The sequence below is a fragment of the Hemiscyllium ocellatum genome, chromosome 8 (assembly GCF_020745735.1).
Source record: "Hemiscyllium ocellatum isolate sHemOce1 chromosome 8, sHemOce1.pat.X.cur, whole genome shotgun sequence".
Lineage (NCBI taxonomy): Eukaryota > Metazoa > Chordata > Chondrichthyes > Orectolobiformes > Hemiscylliidae > Hemiscyllium > Hemiscyllium ocellatum.
In genome coordinates, this window is record NC_083408.1 from 58,167,075 (window position 1) to 58,189,712 (window position 22,638).

The window sequence follows — 22,638 nt, forward strand, 5'->3', positions numbered from 1 at the left end:
CATCCCTCTCTATCTTCAGGAGGTGCAGTTATGCTCTTGGTTTATGAATATTCATTTGCTTGGCTTCAGGAAAACTTCTGATTCAAACAGAACAAAATATTGCTGAAACATTTGTATTTTCTTATGAAACATCATGTTACAGCCCTCAATAAACTTTAATAAACATGCATTTTTAGCGGACATTTATCAGAATCTGCATTCAAAGCAAACAAAATTATATCATTGTAAAGTATTTTATCATGTCAATAAATTAATCGAACATGATTAACTGAAAAGTACAACAATTTTTACATCTTGGAATAAAACAAATACTTTGTAATTCACAATTTTTAATTTAGATATGATATAAAAATAAAAGGCTTTATTACACATATATACAGGTAAAGCCTAATGATTTACAACCTTTAAATTTTTTTTACATCCATCTTGAACTTTATTCCGGAACAGATTTTATAGAAGGTTTTGATGAGACTGAGAAAATAGCTGAACCTATTTCTTTACAGAAACATGATAATGAGCATACTTTAAAAAAGTTAAAGTTTCAACATAAACTGATGACAGATTATTTATGCTTTATGAGGATTGCAGATTTTTTTGCTGCACAATTAGCAGTTATGACCTAATTTACTGACTTTTCCTAGATTAAGTGATAATTATAATTAAATACATTTTATCGGCATTCTTTTTACCACTACCATTGTCCTCACAAATAAAAATGATTATTTACATGGATGTAAACTTCACAGCAAGCTGATGTACATTCATTTCAAACAGAAACATTTTTGAAGTTATCAGGAAAATATGTTAACATTTCACCTGAATTGTAGGGTCAATGCTGTAGCCATCAGCTAGAGTAGAAGTTGCTTTTCACAGTGGTTATGCTACAAGTCCATGATCTGAGTCCATTTAAAGCTTTCATATGAAGCTTGAACCTTCTGATCAACTTCTTAAAGATTTTGTTCAGGTCTTCAAATAACTAACTTTATACCCTAGCTGTATTTGACCCTGTGAGCCTGCATAGGATCCTGTAGATTTACTTGGAGGGCTGGTTGACTTTGTATCCTCTGCTGAAGAAAGAAAATGTCCTTCATAAAACATGCGAACCTTCTACTGTAAGTACATAAAGTAATAAAATAGTCCAGTTTTTCAAGTGTCTGGGCATTTTGCCATCGATGAATGTATTTTCCAGAAACCCAACAGTTACAGTCAGGGAGAAAAGTCTTACACAATATTACAAAAATAAATTTTGCCATTTTATTTGTATTTACAAAGAAGAATGCCTCTATTCTGTAATTAATTCTCCCACAATCAATTATTGCCTTACTAATTAATTAAATTACAATGCTTTGCCTCATTCTGTAGGTCCAATTACTTAAATGTTACTTCATTAACAGAAGGTAGTAATATCTACATAAAACATACATATTCAGTTTTAGTTTTGCAGAGTGAACCATTTGGGTTCAAATTTTCAATTGAATTGTAAGTCATGGTGCTAAGGTTCATGAGAATTTTCTTCAAAACCCTTGACAGTGTTTCCCTCCAAATATCTCAAACAATGCAGCACTTTATTGAATTGTTCTCATAAAATAATCTGAATGAATAATAGATACATTGGATATTTTCCCAATAATCAGCATATTTTATGCAAAGTGTTTTAGATACACTAGTGTTTTTAAAAACTGAGCTTGAATCAAGAACATAAAATTGTAAATGACCTGGGGTACTTGTGACAAGTTTAAATAATCAGTCAATTGTATTTGTATCCATAACAGCACGACATTTTGAAAATCTGGTGCTCTGATATTTTACACTTAATCTATTATTACAATTTCCACACATTTTCAGTAATATTGCCACCTTCCCTTTATATGACACTTGCCACCACATTTCCCTGCTAAAGCATAAATTTGAGATTTTCAAGCCATACGTGGTTTATAACTACAGGTGATGCCTTTCTGTGATCAAATGTTAAAATTGCGGTCTAAGAGAAAAAAAGATGGAACACTGAGTTTTCTTACTCAAGTGAAAATGCTGACTTTTCAAAATTCCAACCATCATCTCAGACATATAGTGACTTAATAAGTTTCTCTTGTATTTTTCATCTCTAGCCTGGGACATAATTATGCACTCATCCTGGCATTCATATTCTTTAAATGCCAATTGTGTTATTACCTGTGTCCTACAAAAGTCTGGGTTCCAGTGATAAAGTGAGGGGTGGGGCTAGTATTTCATGGAGATTCAAAGTCCATTGAACAAAAAAAAATGAAGTTTTTGAATTTCCATAAAACATGCATGTCTGTACCAAAATACTTTATTTAATGTTATGCTGGCACTAATCTGCTTTGTAATGTAATTAATTACTACAATGCAGAGGCTACAATGGAGTGGCTACCTTCTCTGGTTGCTTGAACACTTTTGAATGGCAATGGTGTGGGAAGGTCACAACTGTGAGTTGGTAGTGTGCTGCCACTTGCATGTTGCCAGCCGTGGGTTGCCATGTAACTGGAGGCAGCTGCACTATATGTCATATAGGGAGATACTTGTGTAGGTGGAGGGTAAGGAGCCATACTTGGAACAGACACAAAGCTGCTAGCTGTAGGCAGACCATTAGGACCCTAGAAGATTTAAAAACAAAATTAAATTATCTTTAATGAAGAGTAAAATAGCCAATTGTAATTACTTTGTATTATTTCATTATTGTTAGCAGTATGTAACAAAATCACAAGACTAATTCGTGAAATATTAAGTGAAATATGTTTATAACTTAGACCATTTTGATGTAAAATTTTGCATGAGTGACAAGTCTGCACTTAGTGCCTATTTATTTTATATATTACTGTATTTCTTCATGCAATGCCGAAATATCTACTTTACTGTCATCTGGAAGTATTAGGTAACATTACCAATACAAAAATGGATGGAATATTTTAAGTGAAATCATTGTGTAAATCACAATCTCGATTGGCTTATGAAAAAAGACATTTCGGGATGTTAAATATATGTGAATATTCAAAAATTAAGTGACTGCTAAAATGTGTGAATTGTAATAAGAAATAGATTAAATTATGTTAGTATTTAAAATGTTCGTCACGAGATCCCCGCTTTAAAAGTCATTAATGCGTTGGATTCTGTGCTTATGTGTAATTAATGTTTGAGGTTTTCGGTGAATCATAACAGTTGACTCGTGTAATTATATCAATGAAAATAATGGCCAAATGAGGGTCAGTTTAAGACGAGGCGACCATCACAGTGATAGCTCTTCTCACACAGTGGTTCTACATGCAGTGCCGTTGAACAAAAATGTGAAACCGAGCATAATTTTGCTGTCACTTGTATAAGAGTAAGGGTGTGATTTATGCTGTTACATAAATACCATTGACAATAGTACAATAAAACCGCAGAATAATGCATGCCGCGTGATCACCGCATTTTTACCTTTCATAACCTGCCGGAACGCAGCGATGTGAAATATAAATTTTCACCCCGACGTATTTGAAAAACGCCATGCGAAATACCTATAATGTCGTTCGTTTTAATAGCTGTGTCCATTGTAATTAGTTTCAATGTATAAATGCCAATGATCTTGCCTATCATTAGATATTGCTAAAACTACTGGACACAATCAAATGAGCTGATGAAAGTAGGAAAGCAAGCTTTCTGTCTCTTTTAATTTTAATTTTTAATAAAATGTTGAGGCGGTTCGCTGTTTTAATGGTTCTTTCCTCCATCATAAAATACATTTTGTTGTGTCTCCGTGGTGCCAGTGCCTTTGTTAGAATTATTTCTGTCCACATTTTTTATTTAAATTGTCGGCATTTTCTTGTGGGAGACAGTGAGGACTGCAGATGCTGGAGATTAGAGTCGAGAATGCGGTGCTGGAAAAGCACAGCCGGTCAGACAGCATCCGAGGAGCAGGAGAATCGACGTTTCGGGCACTGACCCTCCATTCGGAATGAGGCTTGTGGGCCGGGTGAGAGTCATTGACCTTATTAGATTATTTAAATTATTTCTATAGAGCAAAAGGAATGATATTGCTTAATCAAGATTTGGGCTATATTTTTTTTAATTAGCGAAAAGCCTTTGTGCCACATTTTTTGCGAAAACTTGTAATAAAAAACTAAAAGTCATGAATATATGTGCATGCTTGAGCAATTAATGCTTCTTTGACATTTCACCACCTTTCTCGACCCCTCCTCGCCTACCCACACGTTTTAAACAGTTGTGTATACATCTATACTTTATCAGTCGATTTTCGTTGTGTTTTGGGCGATTAATTGGCAGACTTGCTAACATTTTCTGGAGAGATATTTTGAGAAAAAGTTGTAATGTTACTCGGAAAACAAATTGTGCTTGTGGTTTAGTCTAGGTATAATTTGCGCTTCTTCGTTCCCAAGTATTTTTGGTTTGATACTCATTCCATCGGACTAGATATTAATTGTAAATTAGTGTAATTTGTAAATTCATATTTAGAGAGTTCATTGCGGATTTACTTTGTTACGGTGGCTAGTATCGTGGAAATGTCACATGATCTCACGTATAACAATAAAATTATCGATTATGTACAGTAGTAACTCGGATTCTCCCCTCCCCCTTGAAGGTCTGTATCACAAGTTTTCGTTCCCGTTCTGCGATTTGGCACTTCCAGCTGTGCCAGGCTTAATTACTATTTCGATTTATCAGCGACGTATCTAATGCCATTTAAAACATCAACTGAACCTTGTTCTTATATTTCCCTCTTTCTGATTAAAAAAGTTTACTACATATTACATGGTTTTACAAGCTAATTAGAAGTTCCTATTATGTACAAGTCATTGGAATTTAAAGCACTAATTACACTGAGGATATAATTGCTCAAAAGTATTTATTTTTGTTGTTCTGAGTTCTGTAAACGCTGTAATCTGTCTAGTTGAGAGGAAAGGCAAGCAACAATTACCTGAGTGTACTTGACTTCCTGCTCCAATGGGGACTTGTCCAGTCCATTCACTGCAGCCTGGTTTGAGGACTGGAAGTGGCTCCTGTTTATACTGTTCCACTCCTCCACTTTAGTAGGATAGGAAGAACTGTCACTAATGGGAATAGCACCTAACAATAAAAATATTTATATGACATGACTTGAATCATAGCCTTGTAGCAGCCATCATATTTGTGTCTCTTTTCCGCCCTTATGATCCCGGCATTTTGTTTTAATTTGGTGCAGGCGGCCAGATGAAGTTTACTGGGGTACCATTCCGCTTATTTACTGCTAAACTTAGCGGATTTGGTCGAGTCCGGTATGCACTTTTTAGCAGTCTGGATCATTATCCAATATGGTATAAGTTAATAAATATGGTATAAGTTAATAGAGACGCTACAGTTGAATATCATAGGTTTCCACAAATTGTTTCACAATTAGAGTTTGAATATTATTTCGGATGCACGTTAGCTTCCCAACAGTGCATTTCGAAACATTTTTGAAACATACTCATAACCTGCGTTCTTGGAAGGTATTTTGTACAAATATTTACATACTTTATTTGATCGTCAATTATTGTAAATAGGTAGTTTTCAAATCTATGGCTATATACGAGCGTTCAGTGTTTCGACAAATATTGAGAATTGCTGGTATCGTTTACATAGATCTTGTATCAGGTCTCTGTTCATGGCTCTTGCCGTGATAGTATGCTATTAAATTCTTTTGCCGAAACCTCACTTGATTTCCCCAAAATCATAAATACAGAATTCATTTATGTTCATGTATTTGGTTGTAGCCTAGAGCTATACATTATGTAGGAAATGCAATTGGAGCTTTAATTATATATTTCCTCTTAGTCCCAGAACAAGATGTGTTATTGTGATGGTTTCAAAAAGGAAAAGTGATGTTGGCAGTTAAAGCCGATAATAATTTTTCCAGGTAGCACTATCGTAAATGTAAGCAGTTGTCATCTCTTTACATTGTAGGGTTAAAACGACACAACTGCTCAATCTGTTTTAAATAAACCCCTGGGCGATTCCCGGATCCCCATGTCATTGTTTGATGCAACTTTCCAACAAGTGATTTGTTACATGTTTCATGGAAATGTGGAAATGATACTGTGATTTAGGAGGTGCAACAGAGAGGGGACTCCAATGAACTGATCCGAAAAAATGCTTGTGTGGGTCACAGAAACAGCAAAATAATCCAAAATAATATTTTAACATTGATTTACTAACTAACTGCGCAATCAATCTGAAACAGCGTGCCTGGAGAAACTTTATTGGCGAGATCTTCGCGAAAAAACGTAAACTAAATCGGTGACCAACTGCCATAAACGTAAGGTATAAATAGGAGACCATTATAATCAGCCGATGCATGAGAGAGGAAATAATTATGTCGTTTGACAACAGGAGTGGACATTTCCTTATGGGAAGCGGCCTGGCTTTGCTTTGTTAACTAGATTGTGAAAAGTGAATGCGTTAGAAATTAACGTGTATTTAATCACTGTAAATGGGTAGAGTGGAGCTTTCAAATCTTTGTCTCATCTTACGAAAACATTTAAATGCATCTGGGTAAAATGCGCACTTCTGAATCTGCCGAAATTAAATGTGAAGCCTTGGATTTGATAGCTGTCACTTTAACAGCTACGGAGTTGAAATTAATGAACTGTTACAATGAACAAGGTGACTTGAAATTTACAAATTTGTGCTTAGATTCAAATTATTTGGGAGGAAAAGCTGGGTGAGTGGGGTTAATACAGAAAACGTACGGTTGTCTAAAATATGAACCAGTGAAAGCTAGATTTTCACTAAACAAGAGTAAATTTCAGTATTATTCATGGGGATTTTAACGATAAGGTACCAACAAACACATTTATGTTGTAATTCTTTTGTCTTGGCCCTTGGCACTGGAAGACTGATAACTGGATTGCTGCCGCTTACCTTGCTGCTCGATAATTGCCCTAATCCCCAGGATGTCAGAGACAGAGTGTGATGAAGGCCAGGTCCTGTGAATTCCCACGTGTCCTGGGATTGCGGGCACACCGGGCGACGTTGGCATTTTAGCTCCGGCTGTTGTGATGGGACTCGAATACGAATAAATTGCATTGTACTGGAGAGCCGACTGCGGGGACGGATGCGCTGGAGTTTTACTCGATTCGTAATTGTTTTGTTGCGACAAGTTTCCGATCTTGTTGCGTAGGATTCTGCTGATGGAGCTCACCGAAGGGACGTTGTATTTATCGCAGACTCCATCAGCCAAGAGTCTGTCTCGGATCTCCCACGCAAAAATCCCTGGGTCCCTCTGTTTGTACGCCCGGATGTGTTTGACCACTGTGGGGGTGGTCACCCTGGGCTTGCTGCCTCCGATCGCACCGGGCAATATGGAACCGGTCTCGTTGTACCGAGCCAGAATTTTACTGACACAACCGTGTGAAACTCTGAGCTGTCTACTGATATCGCAGGGTCGAATCCCCAGTTGGGCCAGTTCGACTATCCGCAGTCTAATGGCATTAGGCAGTGGTCTGCCATTGACAAATACACCTCCTAACTGGTTTACTTCTCCAAATGCTGGTTCTGGTATGGAATAAAACAAAAAGACGCATTCAGAAAAAGAGCCAACTACAGAAACACGTTAACCTGACAGCGGATGTATTTGTGTTCTGTTAACCAACTTTTGACAAGCTCTACTTTATTACGTTTATGGAGCGTATCGCTAGGGTAGGCCTGCACTGTGTAACGCTTGTATTCAACTGAAAGTCGTACATTAGCTACGATCACAGTTCCTGACATTTCCGAGTGGAAGTCAACCACGAATAGACACAACAGTTGAAATTGAGATTGCCATCTGCACTCGATAGCTTTTGCATGACCCTTTCTGGGATTTTTTTTTCAATCGTTAGGAGCTTTTATTCGAAAGAGCTCTAAAATTGCAAAAGGTTTGTTTTTGATTTAATTTTATGCACGCTTGTTTGATAGGTCTTCACTTTTATTTTCTGTCGTTTACTTACAAAGAAATATTTACATGACCGTGAGATTGTTTTTTCGAAATGTCATTCTGTTCTGATATCCTACACCTTGAGTTTTCATTTCTCCAATATTTAGATGTAAATAAAACAAAAATGTCTTGAATCCAAAGCTTGGATATAATTGACACACCAGCTTTTATTTCCCCCCAGGATGCATTTATCTGTCATATTTAGAGGAGGAATGGTAACTCTCCGGGAATATTTAACGACGATGTTTGAAAGTTACGCTCCGCTCTCCTTTCGGTTTGCAGAGTTCGCTAATTGGTTCGTTTAGCTAATATTGTACCTCTTTTTCAGCGAAAAAAAGCACATCTGCATAATTCCATCAAACTCATCGACTCTCCAGTAGATGGCTATGAGGTGTAAATTATCCAAAAATAACAGATCCACAAAACTCAGTCGAACTTCTCTAAATACAAGACAAACATCCCAACACGTAGTCATCTAACTAGGCGTGACTAACTCGATCTTAAAGCATGCTTTTAAAATTAATACGAATGGTGGAAACATAAGTTAGTGCTTGATAATGCTAGCTTTATTGATCGATTATGCATCTGTTGACAGCAATGTAAAATGCAGAGTCTACTTACCCATGATAATTATGACTCAAGTGATCCTCAAAACTTCCTGCTGAATATGTCAGCGTTTCAAATAGAATTCAAATCCCCTGAAGTACAGAATGCTTTGGGATCCACTTATAAGTGCTGCTTAATAACTGATCTCACCTTCGAAGTTACAGAAGAACATGTATGGAGTAAAAATGCTTCCCTTTTCCTCGGGAGAGGTGGTTCGGTTCTGCATTTCAAAGCACAGCATGGGAAATGGATTTTACACGCTCAGTCTGTCAATCACCGTGGACACACCCTCGGCAATAACGGAAGAGGCGGGAGGATGAAAATCCCGTTGACTCATTGGTGGATGACCGTGACCTGGCAATACTACCTGGAAGTTGCTCATAACAAATTATTTTCGGGTTGTCCAACGACTTGAGGCTTTCAGTGGACTGTTAATATGAAGGAGATATTACTAAAATATTTCAATTAATTGCAAATTGTACCAAACTAATATTGCTATTTAAAACGGAATAGTTCATTCAACCGGTAAGTTCCCATTATAAGTTCTATTTCCCTCGCAAAGCAACATTATAAATCTATAGATTACGTTTATTTTTTTTTGAAAACGTGCATCTTAAAATAAACCATCACGTAAATGTGTGTTGTTCCAAAGTAAGTTTCAGCCCACTTTTTTTTACTTACTGATGAATGCCATGTCTCATTAAAAAGTCGATCAACAAAGGGAATATATCATTTTTCATGGCAGATTAATAATTAGAATGATTGTTCTTATATTTTTCCATTGCAAACAGTGTAATAAATATTTGTCAGTAAATAATTACATGCACCTTCCCATCTTAATTTGCAGTTAGCCACTGGGAGTTAATATGTAATGACATTGGTAACAATAAAGATAACATGCATTAATAATTCATTATTGATTGGTTAGTAAAAACATGTTTCTTGCATTAGTTGATTAGAATGTATTGTTTCATGATACAGTTTGAATCAAAATATGACTTAATCTAAAACTGATAAATGGCTTAGCACCAAGCTGTCTATGAAAACGCAATGTCCATCATTTCAAACTCAGCCAAAAGATTTACTTATGCAGCAACCTTTGTGAGATGCTGACTGAAAATACTAATTAATGCCTTTGTTTAATTACCAAATGGGACATCAATCCCGAATTGATGCTGTGTTATTACTGCGAACTATTTTTTTCTTAAAAAGAGAAGAAATTTACGACTTTAATTTTCTGAGAGTGTCTATTTACCTTCGTGGTATTAGTTCACCCAACTGTTTATATTTCGCGGCATATTCCAAACCCGGTACAAAATCAAGTTTGAAGTAGATTCTGTGTTCTTGAAGGTGAAGCATACCTACAAAGTACTAAACGTTTATTTTAAAGTAAAAGTAAAATACTTCACTTTAATTTTGTATAAATATTTTTGTTAGATCTCAATGTTAATTTGATAATGTTATGTTTAAGATGCCAAGTAGGTCTGTTGTCAATGAAGGTCTATTACTTAAACATAACTTTACCTCAAGATCACTAACGAGCGCGCTGTACTGTTTAATGGCTTTGAGGTAATGGCGCTTTAAACTTTTTTTTATTTTAATTATCGCTGTACAAAAACATAATTAAAAGTTTTCTTACAGTAATTATAATTCAACCGAATAATCTCTGATCATAAAAACAAATAATTCTGGAAATACTCAATAAGACCGGCAGCATTTGGTGAAGTAAAAGATGTAGTGTGAAGGTTTCAAGAAAATTATCTTTTGTCCGACCTATTTACTTCAGATTTTCAGTTTCCGCCGTATTTTACTTTTGTATTCTTTGCAAAGTATCTCAGTAAGTTCTCAGGTGACATTTCTTTACTCCTGTTTGGTTTTGATGGGTGTTGGGCATGTTGTAATTCGATAAGACGACCTATCTTCGTTTCTTTCTATCGGTTTACGTTTCTTTTCTTAATTTGTTGATTTACTGTAATTGTTTTTGAACATGTTCCTATCTTTGTCTCGTTGTCCATGTGAATCTGCATCCTGTTTTCCTTCGGAACTAACTGTAGGACCCCTCTGTTCCCCTTGCCTTTTTTCTGTGGGCCGCGTGTGAGGCTGGAATTTAGGACAGTGGGAAGAATCCTTGTCGACAGGGCTGCTCTCCAGTGAAAAAGCATAAATGTTTACCCGGGCTGAACGTGCTTAACTTGTTTCCATAGAGGTGCTGAGTGTGGTCTTAAATGACAAAGGTCAGAAGCACACTGGCCCGTTAAAGGGCAGGGGAACACAAGCGGGATGAATCCTCAATTGTTTCTGCAAGCAAGCATTAAATCATTTTGAATTTGGCCGCTTCATTTAAGAATAGTGCGTTTTAAAGGCCAAAAGGGGTTTTTCGATACATTTAGAAGTAGGAAGTTAATTTCCAATTTTGAAATTCACATTCGAATATCCAAGCATACAGATTGCTGGACTCAATGCCCTAGGGTGCATTCATTATAACACTTTTAGTTCTTCTCCATTATCTAATCTTAATAGTTCGCTCCAGGTTTCTTTTTTATATATGTAGTTTTGGGACATTTCCTAATATTTGCGTTCTTTAACCTAGACTCGTATGTTAACTTTAAATTTCCCTTTGCAATAGGGTACTTTCCAGTTTCTTTCAGAATGAGAAATGTCCTTCATCTGTAATCCAATGGGCAATCCAATAAATTGAAAAATGTAGTTACATTACTGAACGTCAAATACCTACAGTGAAATTTCTGGAAATTCTAGAAATAAACATTTAGAGCAAATTTCATCGAGGCGCAGCGTCTCAGACTATGCAACCCTTGAATGTTTTTGAGTATTTTCTCGGAAGAATAAAAAGGTGATTATAAAATGGACAGGGGTTTTCGAATAGGTTACTTGACACGTAACCTGGATGTAAAGTGGAACGAGCAACTGCCAAGGTTTACAAAATCGTTTTTCGAACCAAAACTGCCGCAGCCAGATAAGTAAAAAAAATCATTGGGCTGGAAACAATACAAAATCTAAAATTTTTTGTCGATGGCAAAATTTCAAAGGGTAATTGACATTAATACATTGGGAAAATGTTTGCAAGTTGTAATTTACCGCGGAGATCTTCGCACAATACGCTAACCTTCAAGGAATATGTGTGAAAGAAGAGTGATAAAACGAAGTGAAATTTGACTTCTCGCTGTCTCCCTCTGCTGAAACCCATTGTTTCTGCTTTTCATGTGCAACCGTGTCGCTAGATTTTTAAAATAGACTATTCAACTTGTGTGAAGTGAATTAAAGCGGATTCAAGTCACCGTTTAGCTCCAATCATATTTCTAAAGTACATTCTATAATAGCTGAGCTATACAATGTTTAATTGACCTACATATGTGGAGCTTTCTAAACCTAAATTCATTTGTGTCTGAATAAAATGCTATCACGGTTAATTAAATTTAAAGCTTCGTAAAAAGTTAATTCTATTGAGAATGCGTCATATCATATTTGAACAAATGAACAAACGACCTCACGTCAACAAACTGGGAACGTGGGTTAAAAGTTATTAGTCGACAACGCAGTCCCTCGCGCATGTTCCAGTATTTAAATAGATCGTGCCTCATTTGTATTTCAACTTAATTTACCTGCTTTTGCACGATTGCCTTTGATGTCCTTACCCAATAAAAATCTTTCCCTCTCAGAATTGAAGATGTACTGTTTCGGAGGAATGAGTTCCCCACTACCCCTCATGTGTGAATAAATGTTTCCTGATTTCATGCTGGAAAGGCCCAGCACTTTGTTTTATTTAAACCTACTCCATGGGCTCTCCTTATCATTTGAACACTTCGACTGGATGGCCCTCAACCGTCTAAAATGAAAGGAAGATATTTTATAGAGCCTGTTTTCGTAACGTAATTCTCTAAGTCCTGGTATAATTCTAGCGAACATGCAATTTGTTCTTCCCAAAATTAATATATATTTCCCGAGGTTAATTGTCCAAAACGGAATGCAATGCTCGAGATGGAGTCTGATCCATCATATTATTTAGGGTCTGACCTATCAGATAACACTTATTTCAAAATTAGATTACACCGCCCAAGTAGCTTGAACGGGAAATTGATCCTATCAAATGAAAATTGCTTCAGCTGTGATTTCAGTCCAATATATTTCGCTCCTAATAATACAAATGTTATTTCAGAACATATGCACTGTGTGTTTTTTAAATTAGGGTTTTAAAAATCTCAACTTTAATTAGGTCTTACAAATTATCTGTCACCTCGAAACTAGGTGCAATTTCATTGAGATTTGAGGTCGCATAACATCGTGTTAAATAATGCTGCTGCAATCGATAAGCAAAATGTTATGATGCACGGAACTAAAGACATCGGACATAGTTCACCAACTTGTCTGTTTAATTATAAACAGAATTAAAGAATCATAATGCAAAACATAATGTTTTTTTTCATGCGATCTGTATGCACATCCAAATCAAATAGTAATGAATTAACCACACGTAATATTTTCTCTGTTCTCCTGTTTGGATCGTTTGCAGGAGCAAAATCATTTGAAGTTTGATAGTCGGCAAATTATGTGAAGAACAGCTGAAATCACTTTCCTGATGAAGACCTTTCTAAAACCGTGCTGCCGAACCTATACCATTCTCGTAAAGTGACAAGCTTCAAAGTGAAGCATCAGGATTTTGTGTGAATGACAAAAAAAAAGTTTCGAGCGCGCGGCCTTTTGAATATCCTGGTTAATTCAGGAAATCTCCCAGCTCATGGGCGAAAGTGCAAATCCAGGCTGTTTTGAGTAATTGAAGAACCGACTGTGCGCGAGTTTAAAATTCACAGGATATAATAGATTATGCTGATATCCAAAACAACAGTGTGGCTGTTGCAAGCATTCTACAACAGATACATTCATAAAGCACGTATCAATAAAACATTAGACTTCCACATGACATTCTTAGGGACCTGATCCCAGGACGTGTCCCAGGATGTTGTGGGAAGATAAAGACTAAATTGCAAGTTCTCTCGCAGAAATATTTGTATCACCTATAAATATAGATGAAGTACCAGAGGACCGGAAGGTAGCTAATGGTATGCCATTGTTGAAGAAAGGCTGTAAGGAGAAGTCTGGAAACTACAGACCAGTGAGTCCGACAAATCAGTCAGTGGGTGTGTTATTGGAGGTAATTCTGAAATATAGAATTTACACGCATTTGGAGAGGTGAGGACTAATTAGGGATAGTCAACCTGGTTTTCTGCGAGGAAAATCGTGTCTCTCAGATTTGATAGTTTTTTAATGAAGTAACCAAAAACATTGATGAGGGCAGAGAGTTGGACTTTAATGAAGCCTTTTGATAAAAGTCTGCATGGTAGACTAACTGGTACAGTTAGATCACAGGGGATTCAGGATGAGCTTGCCAATTGGATACAGAATTGGCTTGAAGGCAGGAGACAGAAGGTTCAGGGTCCTTTTTCTGACAGGAGGCCTGTGACCAGTGGCGTTCCATAAGGATCAGTACTGGAAATTTGATTGTTATTTATATAAATGATTTGGATGAGCATAGTTAAAAATCACACAACACTAGGTTTATTAGGAAGCACCAGCTTTTGGAGCTCTGCCACTTCATCAGGTTTCTGTGGAGCAGGACTATAAGACACAGAATTTGTAGCAAAGGATTACATTGTCTTGCAACTGAAATGATATATTGAACAAACCAAGATTGTTGTTAGATCTTTCATCTTATAGAATGAGTTGCAGGTTTCGGTTCATTAATATGTAAATCCCAGAATTCTTTTAAGTCGCATTCTCAAGATAACAAGGTTTTATTTTATAAAAGTGATATCTCAGCTCAGACAATGCACTAAAGGTGTAAGGTTAGAGTCTGTCTGTATCCCAATCTTGAGTCAGACTGGTACTATTTCCAAAGTGGAATTTATAAAATATTACATGGGTTGACTGCCTGCAGACCATGTGCTTTTTGAGCAAAATAGAATGTATCTGCGAATATAATTCTGCAAATTCAAATTCATCCAATAGACTTATATGTGTCTGTACATACATGAAAGTAGAAGTGTCTGCATGTGAGTGTGCGCATGTGAGTTTGTGTATGCTTGGTAAAGTGTGTATGTGAGTGTGATGGAGCCTGTGAGAGGGTGTGTGTATGGTTGTGAGCGTGGGTTGGGTGTATGTATGTGTATGAGAGTGAATGTGTATATGAGAGATGGTCTGTGTGAGTGCGTATGTAAGAGTGTGTATGTATGTGTGCTTGTGCTTGTGTATATGAGTGAGAGAGAGAGAGAGTATAGTGTAGTGCGGTCACCTGTAGTGTGACATGAACCCAAGGTCCTGGTTGAAGCAATCCTCATGGGTACTGAACTTGGCTATCAGCCCCTGCTCGGTCACTCTGCATTGTTGTGTATCCTGAAGTCCACCTTGGAGAATGCCAATGCCCCATTTGGAGTACTGTGTCCAGTTTTAGTCCCCACACCTCAGGAAGGACATACTGGCACTGGAGCTTGTCCAGCAGAGATTCACATGGATGATCCCTGGAATGGTTGGTCTATCATACAAGGAACGGCTGAGGATCCTGGGATTGTATTCATTGGAGTTTAGAAGATTAAGGGGAGATTTAATAGAAATTTACAAGATGATACATGACTTGAAAAGGGTGGGCACTAGGAAATTGTTTCCATTAGGCGAGGAGACTAGGACCCATGGACACAACCTTAGAATTAGAATTGAATTCTGGTCAATTCAGAACAGAAATGCGGAGACATTTCTTCAGCCAGAGAGTGGTGGGCCTGTGGAATTCATTGCCGCGGAGTGCAGTGGAGGCCGGGGCGCTAAATGTCTTCAAGGCAGAGATTGATAGATTCTTGATGTCACAAGGAATTAAGGGCTACGGGGAGAATGCTGGTAAGTGGAGTTGAAATGCCCATCAGCCATGATTGAATGGCGGAGTGGACTTGATGGGCCGAATGGCCTTATTTCCACTCCTATGTCTTATGGTCTAATGGTCACTCGAAGATCTGATGTCGAACCTTCCTGACCATTGAAGTGTTCCCTGACTGGGAGGGATCTTTTACAATGGGTTGCAGGTTTTAGTTCATTAATATGTAAATCCCAGGACTTCTTTTAAGTCACATTCTCAAGTTAATGTAAGGTTTTATATAAAAAAAGTGGCATCTCAGCTCAAATAATGCATTAAAGGTGTAAGGGAAGAATCTGTCTGTATCCCAATCTTGAGTCAGACTAGTTCTATTTCCAAAATAAGAATGTATAGCATATTACATGGATTGACTGCCTGCAGATTGTGTGCTTTTTGAGCAAAATAGAATGTATCTGCAAATAAAATTCTGCAAATGCAAATTCACCTCCATAGACTTATATGTGTGTATGTGTATGAGAGAAAGAGAGAGTGTGCATGTGCATGTGAGTGTGAGTGTGAATGAAAGAGTGTGTGTTTGCATGTGTGTATGATTGGTAAAGTGTGTGTGTGAATGTGATGGAGTATAAGCCTGTGAGAGAGTAAAGACTTAACAGCAATCTAAGTTTGTTCAACATATCATTTCAGTTGTATGACACTGTAATCTTTTGTGATAAATTCTGTGTGTTATGGTCCTGCTCCACAACTACCTGAGGAAGGAACAGCACTCTGACAGCTAGTGCTTCCAAATAAAGCTGTTGGACTATAACCTGGTGTTGTATGATTTGTAACTTTACCCACCCCAGTCCAACATCAGCACCTCCACATATTGGATAAGTATGGTTAATTAATTTGCCAAGGATGGAAAAGAGATCTTGATCAATTGAGTCAATGGGCTGAGGAGTGGCAAATGGAGTTTAATTTGCATAAATGTGAGGTATTGCATTTTGGTAATACAAACAACCCGATAGGACTTATACAATTAATGATAGGGCCCTGGGTAGTGTTGTGGAACAGAGAGACCCTAGGGGTTCAGGTACATAGTTCTTTGAAAGTTGTGTCACAAATAGTCAGGGTGCTTAAGAACCCATTTAGCACACTTACCTTCATTGTTCAGACCTTTGAGTATAGGAGTTGGAACTTCATTGTGAGATTGTATTGGACCCTAGTGAGACCTCTGGAGTCCTCTGTGCAGTTCTGGTCACCCTGTTACAGGAAGAATATCTTTAAAATGGAGAGGGTTCAGGAAATATTTATCAGGATATTACCGGGAATGGAGAGTTTGTGTTACAAGAATAGGCCGGGACTATTCACTGGAGTCCAGGCGAATGAGGGGGGTAACCTTGTTGAACTTTATAAAATGATGAAGGATATCGATAAGGCGAATGACTATGGTCTTTTCCGTGTAGTGAGGGAGTTCAAAAGTAGGGAACATATTTTTAAGGTGAAAGGAGAAAGATTTCAAAAAGTGCATAGAGGTATCGTAAAGGTTTGGAGGGATATTGACCAAGGATAGACAGGTGGACTAGTTCAGTTTTGGAATGTGAACGGAGTGGACTGGTTGCACTGAAGCGTCTGTTTCGTTGCTCTATGACTAGAGTTGTTCTAAATATACGAACCATGTAATGAAATATGGTCAAGATTTGAACGTCTGCCTTATATTTCTCCCATCAGTACTGCACAACCGCAGTGTCTATGCATTTAAAATATAATGGCTAGAGTAGTACCTGATTGGTCATAAGAGTGGAAAATGTTCACAGTCCGTTACACAAGTTTCAAGTTCAACATCACTGTTAATGATCAGGCCAGGGGACCTATCTGACAACACTTTCTGAAGCAAGCCACTTTTTGCCTTGTTGATGAGCACTGAGAAAGTTTTGTCGCCGATATTTTAAATCTGGTAAAATAACAAAGTAGCCATACATAATATTCGTACTCGTGCGTATGTTGCATGTTTGGCAATTTCGTTTTTCACAGGTAATTTAATGGCCAACAGCAAAAGCTTAGAGTCTCATGGAATAGGATATAAAAATGTCACCAAGTTTAACATTTAAGTTCTCGTCATGTTTAATCATTGGGAGAGTGTAAAAGGCATCAATGATGAAAAACTGGTCTTTTTTGATGTTGGAAGAATGTGCAATTTCATGTGCAATAGTTCATTGAGCTTATTCGTTTGATGTGTGGTATTGCCATCTTGGGCGCTCCATCTCTTTCCTTCTAGCCAATGAATATTAATTTTCAGAAAGTGCCTTCTGTTTCCTGAACTTTTATTTTAAAAAAGTAAGGCTGTTTTCACAACGGCAGGAAAAACATGACTGAAACAAATTCCGTGAAATTTGTGAATAAGATCGTTGTTCACGTATAATGCATTTAGCTTTACATGGGTATAACCGAATCTCCCCACAGAGTCCTTCCAAAAATAACAAATATATTTGCAATATTGAAAACTGTTTCATAGTATAAAAGAAAAAGATCGTGCATAGAACGAATATATCTAGAATGTTTAACATATGTACATAATTTTGGCTGAATATTAATGATATAGAACAATGTGTAAACAGGAATTATGTAAATACACATGGAGATTATATTCTAGAAAAAGGATTCATGAAGATATAAAACAAGAACAAAAGCATATTAATTCCAATACTGTATACAAATACCGGAATGTTTATGCAGCTGAAAGTTTGTGGAATGATAGTTCATAAGGAATAAATTACATTTCGTGATACTGAAACGAAAGACAAGTCGTAATTTAGAACAAATGCTCTGTTTTGTTACATTCTTGAAAGGGACACCAAAACGAAAAATTTCTATCAAGCGTTCGAAATAGCTGTCATCCACTTGTATATTTTGGACGTTTAAACTTATATAGGAACAACTTCGTGCTGCGAATTAATGGGGTTACAAAGTTAGGATATGCAAGATGAAGCAACGTGTTATTGTAAGCAATTCCACAATTGTCCTTCCTAATAGGGAACTCAGAGCCAATTCGTTGTAAGCATGTGTTCAATTGTGGAGATAATCCTTTCGAGCTCCTGAATCAAGATGACACCGTACAAAATAGCTCAAGGTCACTAAATAAATAACCAGTCAACAGCCAAACCGATTTATTGAAAATTATTCGTGTATTACATAACAGTCTGTTTCTGGAATAACAGTTCTCAACAGAGATTATCCCACCTCAACTAAGTGCGCCGTTTAAATAGTTTCCCAAATAAATTGTAATTTCGTAAAATATTCGGAGGTACAAGGTAGAATTTGGTGAATGATACACCGATACCAAAGGACTACATTTAATACACCACCTCTGGATATTTGCATTGCTATTTTTTCGAGTCTGATTATTCATGTTTTTATCTGGATGCGTGAAACTAACTATGGGGTGAATTATAGGTGTGACAGACTTGGCGAGAACGAGCAGCCTTTTCAGAACATCTCAACATTCAGCTGTTCGGCAAACCAAGCACCACACCTGCCATTGCATAACAACATGTAGTCTTAAGATTATATTGTATAAACAGTGAATGTTTTATAATACTTGCAAATATAAACTGTATTTTAAATCATTTCCAAAATTAATATGTCATTACAATTATTTTCCTGATTGTTGCTAAAACACAATTTTTGGCAAACTGCTGCTAACATTAATGCGTGTCATTTTCGGGTTTTTGGTCTGCTGCATTTTTATTGAATATAAACTGTACCATTCTTTAATTGAAAATCGTCTCTACCGTCAATTTTCTTCTAAAACCACAGAGTTGGCTTGTTTCCAACCCGAAGTTTCAGTTGAAAGAAACCCTGTTGGGCTCTGGCGCCACCTCCTGATTACAGCTGGCAGGTAAGGGGAAAAGAAACAACGAATTCAGGTTATCAGTGGACATCGTAATAAGTTTTGACGTCCTTTGACTAAAATGATCTCGCAACCTAGTCAATGATATACAACATTCAGTATGGTACTTGTCAATTTATAACATCACAGTATGACAGCAGTGTTGCTAATTGTTCCAAAGATAGAAATTGTATGAATATTGCTCCAGTACAAGGAATAATTTGCACCCATGATTGAAACTTACTCTTGAAAATATTTAATGTTGCAGTACATAATACAAAAAAAAACTGTAAAGCCGTGAATTTCATTTCATAATCGGCTGTCATTGATAATTACACTTTGTGGGCGAGAACTCGACTCGTTTATTGACTCAATATAAATTTGTTCAAAAATTCTCTTCGATAATAATGAGAACGTCGAAGTTACATTCAATAAGAACTGTCAACTGGCATGTTCTCCAGTCATGAGTATGTGAATTTATAATGTGGAGACCACATGGTGAGGCTACGGTTCTATTTTGAAACCTTTAGAAATAAATTGCATTCATTGCAGCAACTCCCACTGTATATGACGTTGCTCAATAGTTTGATCAACGGGCATTGTTTTAAAAATAACTTCTTAAAGTAATGTCAGATTAACAACATTTAAAATACATGGGCAAATTCTTTCAATTTACCTTTACAAGTTAACAAGATTAACTGTTAATGAGATACAATCCATTCGAAATGTATCAGGTAAAACACGATGACGATGGTTACTTTGTGGAAGTTGGTCTCAGCAGTTACTTATTACAGCCTAAGTATGGATTTGAACAGAATTCGAGTTGCTAACGGTAATTGGTACTACTTTTGAATTTATTCAGAACCTAACACAAATGCGAACAAATCATTGGAAGATGGCAATACAATTTTCTGCAGGATGTATTTGAAGTTCATGCAAAGGCGATTCTGATATTGATTTTTGACTCAAAGATATTGACTTCTGAAGAAGTTTGAAGTACAGGTCCACGTTTAAATGTGAAGTTTCTCAGTGACTATCTCTCACTTGGATGCATTGGCGCAACCGACTTCTGTTTAGAAAATGCGTTAAATGATACACTCCCATTTAAATGTGTTTAACATGACATTTTAAAAAAAACAAACGTAATACCTATATCTGTATGCAAGGAGTTCTGTCCACATTGTACTTATTTTAGAACTCCAGGTATTGATAAAAAATGAAAGAATATTTTTAAAAGCTGATGAATTCGTGATGTTGTGCCTGGTGTTTTTGATTTGAAATCGGCAGTAAAACCAACGTAGACATCTATCGCTCACTGCAAAGCATTTCAAACACATTTTAAGTCCTTCCATATGTTCGTTTCGTCGAACGTAAATATTTCTTTTAAAAATCCACGTCTTGACAGTATTATGTTAATTGTAAATCGTCGTGTACGTTCCTGTTGTTTGGAAATTATTCAATGTTTATTTTTTAAGAGTATTTTAGGTAAATTATTTGTTTAGATTGCGACTGATTATAATTGAACACGATTTTCTGCCTGGATTTTGTTTCAATATATTGCAAAAACAGTCTGCCAAACGTTTCGATGTATGGCTCATTATATCATGCAGCCGTTCTCCGTTTTGCACTATAAAAAGAGCATCTACAGCAACTACACCTGAACAACACTGAAGGTGCCGTCGCTGGCTGTTTTTGCTGCACTGGAAATAACTGAAAGTGCATCTCTACTCAAGTAATTTTATTAAAAGGATTGACTGAAGGTTATAGTTAAGTCAAATGGTTTAACAGGCGTATTGAGCATTTGTAAACTTAGCTTAACCTGAATTGAATTTGATGCTCGGCAAGGATGTGATATGGGCTTAGAAAGTGAGATTTAGCATTGCATTCTGGAACATATTAAGAGCTAGATTCTGATCTCAATCTTTTTGATTTGCATTGCTATAAACCACGTTTTAGGTGGTCCATATATGTCAGGCAGTTTGGTTAGCTCAGTTGAAGCGGGGAGATCCTAATAGCATGGGTTCAGCTGAGGTTATCATGAAGAACTTTGCTTCACAACTTTGCCCCTCATCTGAGATCTGGTGATCCTTAGGTTAGAAGACCAGCAGTAACCGCTCCCTAATGAGGGGGCAGCCCTATGGTGTGGTAGCCCTGCGGCAACCTTTTTTTAAAAATTGTCAAAACAAATAATTTAGTGTTCCGATATAGGCATTTTTTTTGTTTCTAGGAAAACCTGGCAAACATTTTGCACATGCTGAGTAGGTTGACCAGTGGGAAAACAACAGAGGACACTGTCTGAGGTGCTGGCGTAGAATGAGATGGTGGGAGTAGGGTGTGGCTCCTGACAGGGTTGTGAGACTAGTGGGAAATGGAAAGAGGGTCCCTGGCAGGGTCATGACATTCGTGGGAGTAGCTGCCAGAGAAGGGTTTCTGGAGGAGGTGATAGGTGGAGTGATGGAATTGCTGGTGGAGCCTGGAGATGGGATAGAGAGTATTTGCTGGTGAAGTCTTGGAACTGGAGTGGGGTTTTTGGGATTGTTGACAGACTCTTAAGATTAGGGAGATTATCTGATCAGGTCTTAAAACAGGTGGGGGGTTGCTCCTGAAGTCACCACACGGAGTTGCAGGGTGGGGAGGAAGGGAATTTGTGCAAACTGCTTCTGATGTTTGGATCCATTCTGGAAGCATGTGGGCCAGCCCTGAACACAAGGCATGTGCAGAAAAACAGATCTGAGACAGAACACATTACAAAAAAAATCCTGATCTGGGAAGTGGGGATGATTTCAAAATTAAGGGATGGTTCTGGAAAATCTGGGACAATCTGCTGCACAAACAACAAAATCCCACAATTGGGAGCAAGAATAGTCGCTGATTAATCTATCATTGATGATGTTTAGATTAGATTACCTACTGTGTGGAAACAGGCCCTTCGGCCCAACAAGTCCACACCGACCCGCCAAAGCGCAACCCACCCATACCCCTACAATTACCCCTTCACCTAACACTACGGGCAATTCACCTGACCTGCACATCTTTGGACTGTGGGAGGAAACCAGAGCACCCGGAGGAAACTCACGCAGACATGAGGAGAGTGTGCAAACTCCACACAGTCAGTCGCCTGAGGTGGGAATTGAACCTGGATCTCTAGCGCTGTGAGGCAGCAGTGCTAACCACTGTGCCACCATGCCACACAAAATATGTAAACTCCACACAGGCAGTTGCCAAGGCTGGAATCGAACCTGGATCCTTCCTGCTGTGAGGCAGTAGTGCTAACCACTGAGCCATCCTACTGTCCAACATGTTGTTTGAGGGATGATTGTTGATGAGAAATTGAGGAAGATT

General features: G+C 37.4%; 3 protein-coding genes across 19 annotated transcripts in view; 2 read left to right on the plus strand and 1 right to left on the minus strand.

Moving 5' to 3' along the window:
- The window catches only part of slc25a21 (solute carrier family 25 member 21), a 525,641-nt gene extending 525,436 nt beyond the window's left edge, over positions 1-205 (plus strand). For all 3 annotated transcript variants that reach the window (XM_060829076.1, XM_060829077.1, XM_060829078.1), the window contains one exon: positions 20-205. In XM_060829076.1, coding sequence (XP_060685059.1) covers positions 20-81 — 62 coding nt within the window. In that variant the 3' untranslated portion in view covers positions 82-205. The remainder of the gene's footprint in view (positions 1-19) is intronic.
- Positions 206-403: 198 nt separating this feature from the next.
- pax9 (paired box 9) lies at positions 404-8,939 on the minus strand. Of its 6 annotated transcripts, none has more exons than XM_060829070.1 (5): positions 8,705-8,939; positions 6,895-7,527; positions 4,934-5,082; positions 2,393-2,615; positions 405-1,064 (listed from the first exon to the last, which is right to left on the minus strand). In XM_060829070.1, exons 1-5 carry the CDS (start codon positions 8,793-8,795, stop codon positions 961-963), a joined length of 1,200 nt encoding a protein of 399 aa, XP_060685053.1. In that variant the 5' UTR covers positions 8,796-8,939; the 3' UTR covers positions 405-960. The 6 variants fall into 6 exon arrangements, with proteins under 6 accessions (XP_060685058.1, XP_060685057.1, XP_060685053.1 ...); XM_060829069.1 differs by having other exon boundaries at positions 406-1,067; positions 8,705-8,938; XM_060829072.1 differs by having other exon boundaries at positions 407-1,067; positions 8,570-8,825.
- nkx2.1 (NK2 homeobox 1) overlaps positions 8,499-22,638 on the plus strand; it is a 224,894-nt gene continuing 210,754 nt past the window's right edge. For 7 of the 10 annotated variants that reach the window (XR_009644982.1, XR_009644984.1, XR_009644983.1 and 4 more), the window contains exons 1-2: positions 8,499-9,079; positions 19,224-19,305. The gene's annotated coding sequence lies outside the window, so the exon portion shown is untranslated. Of the gene's footprint in view, positions 9,080-19,223; positions 19,306-20,158; positions 20,493-22,638 lie in introns of those variants that run through there. The other 3 variants (XM_060829067.1, XM_060829063.1, XR_009644981.1) reach the window with 2 other exon arrangements.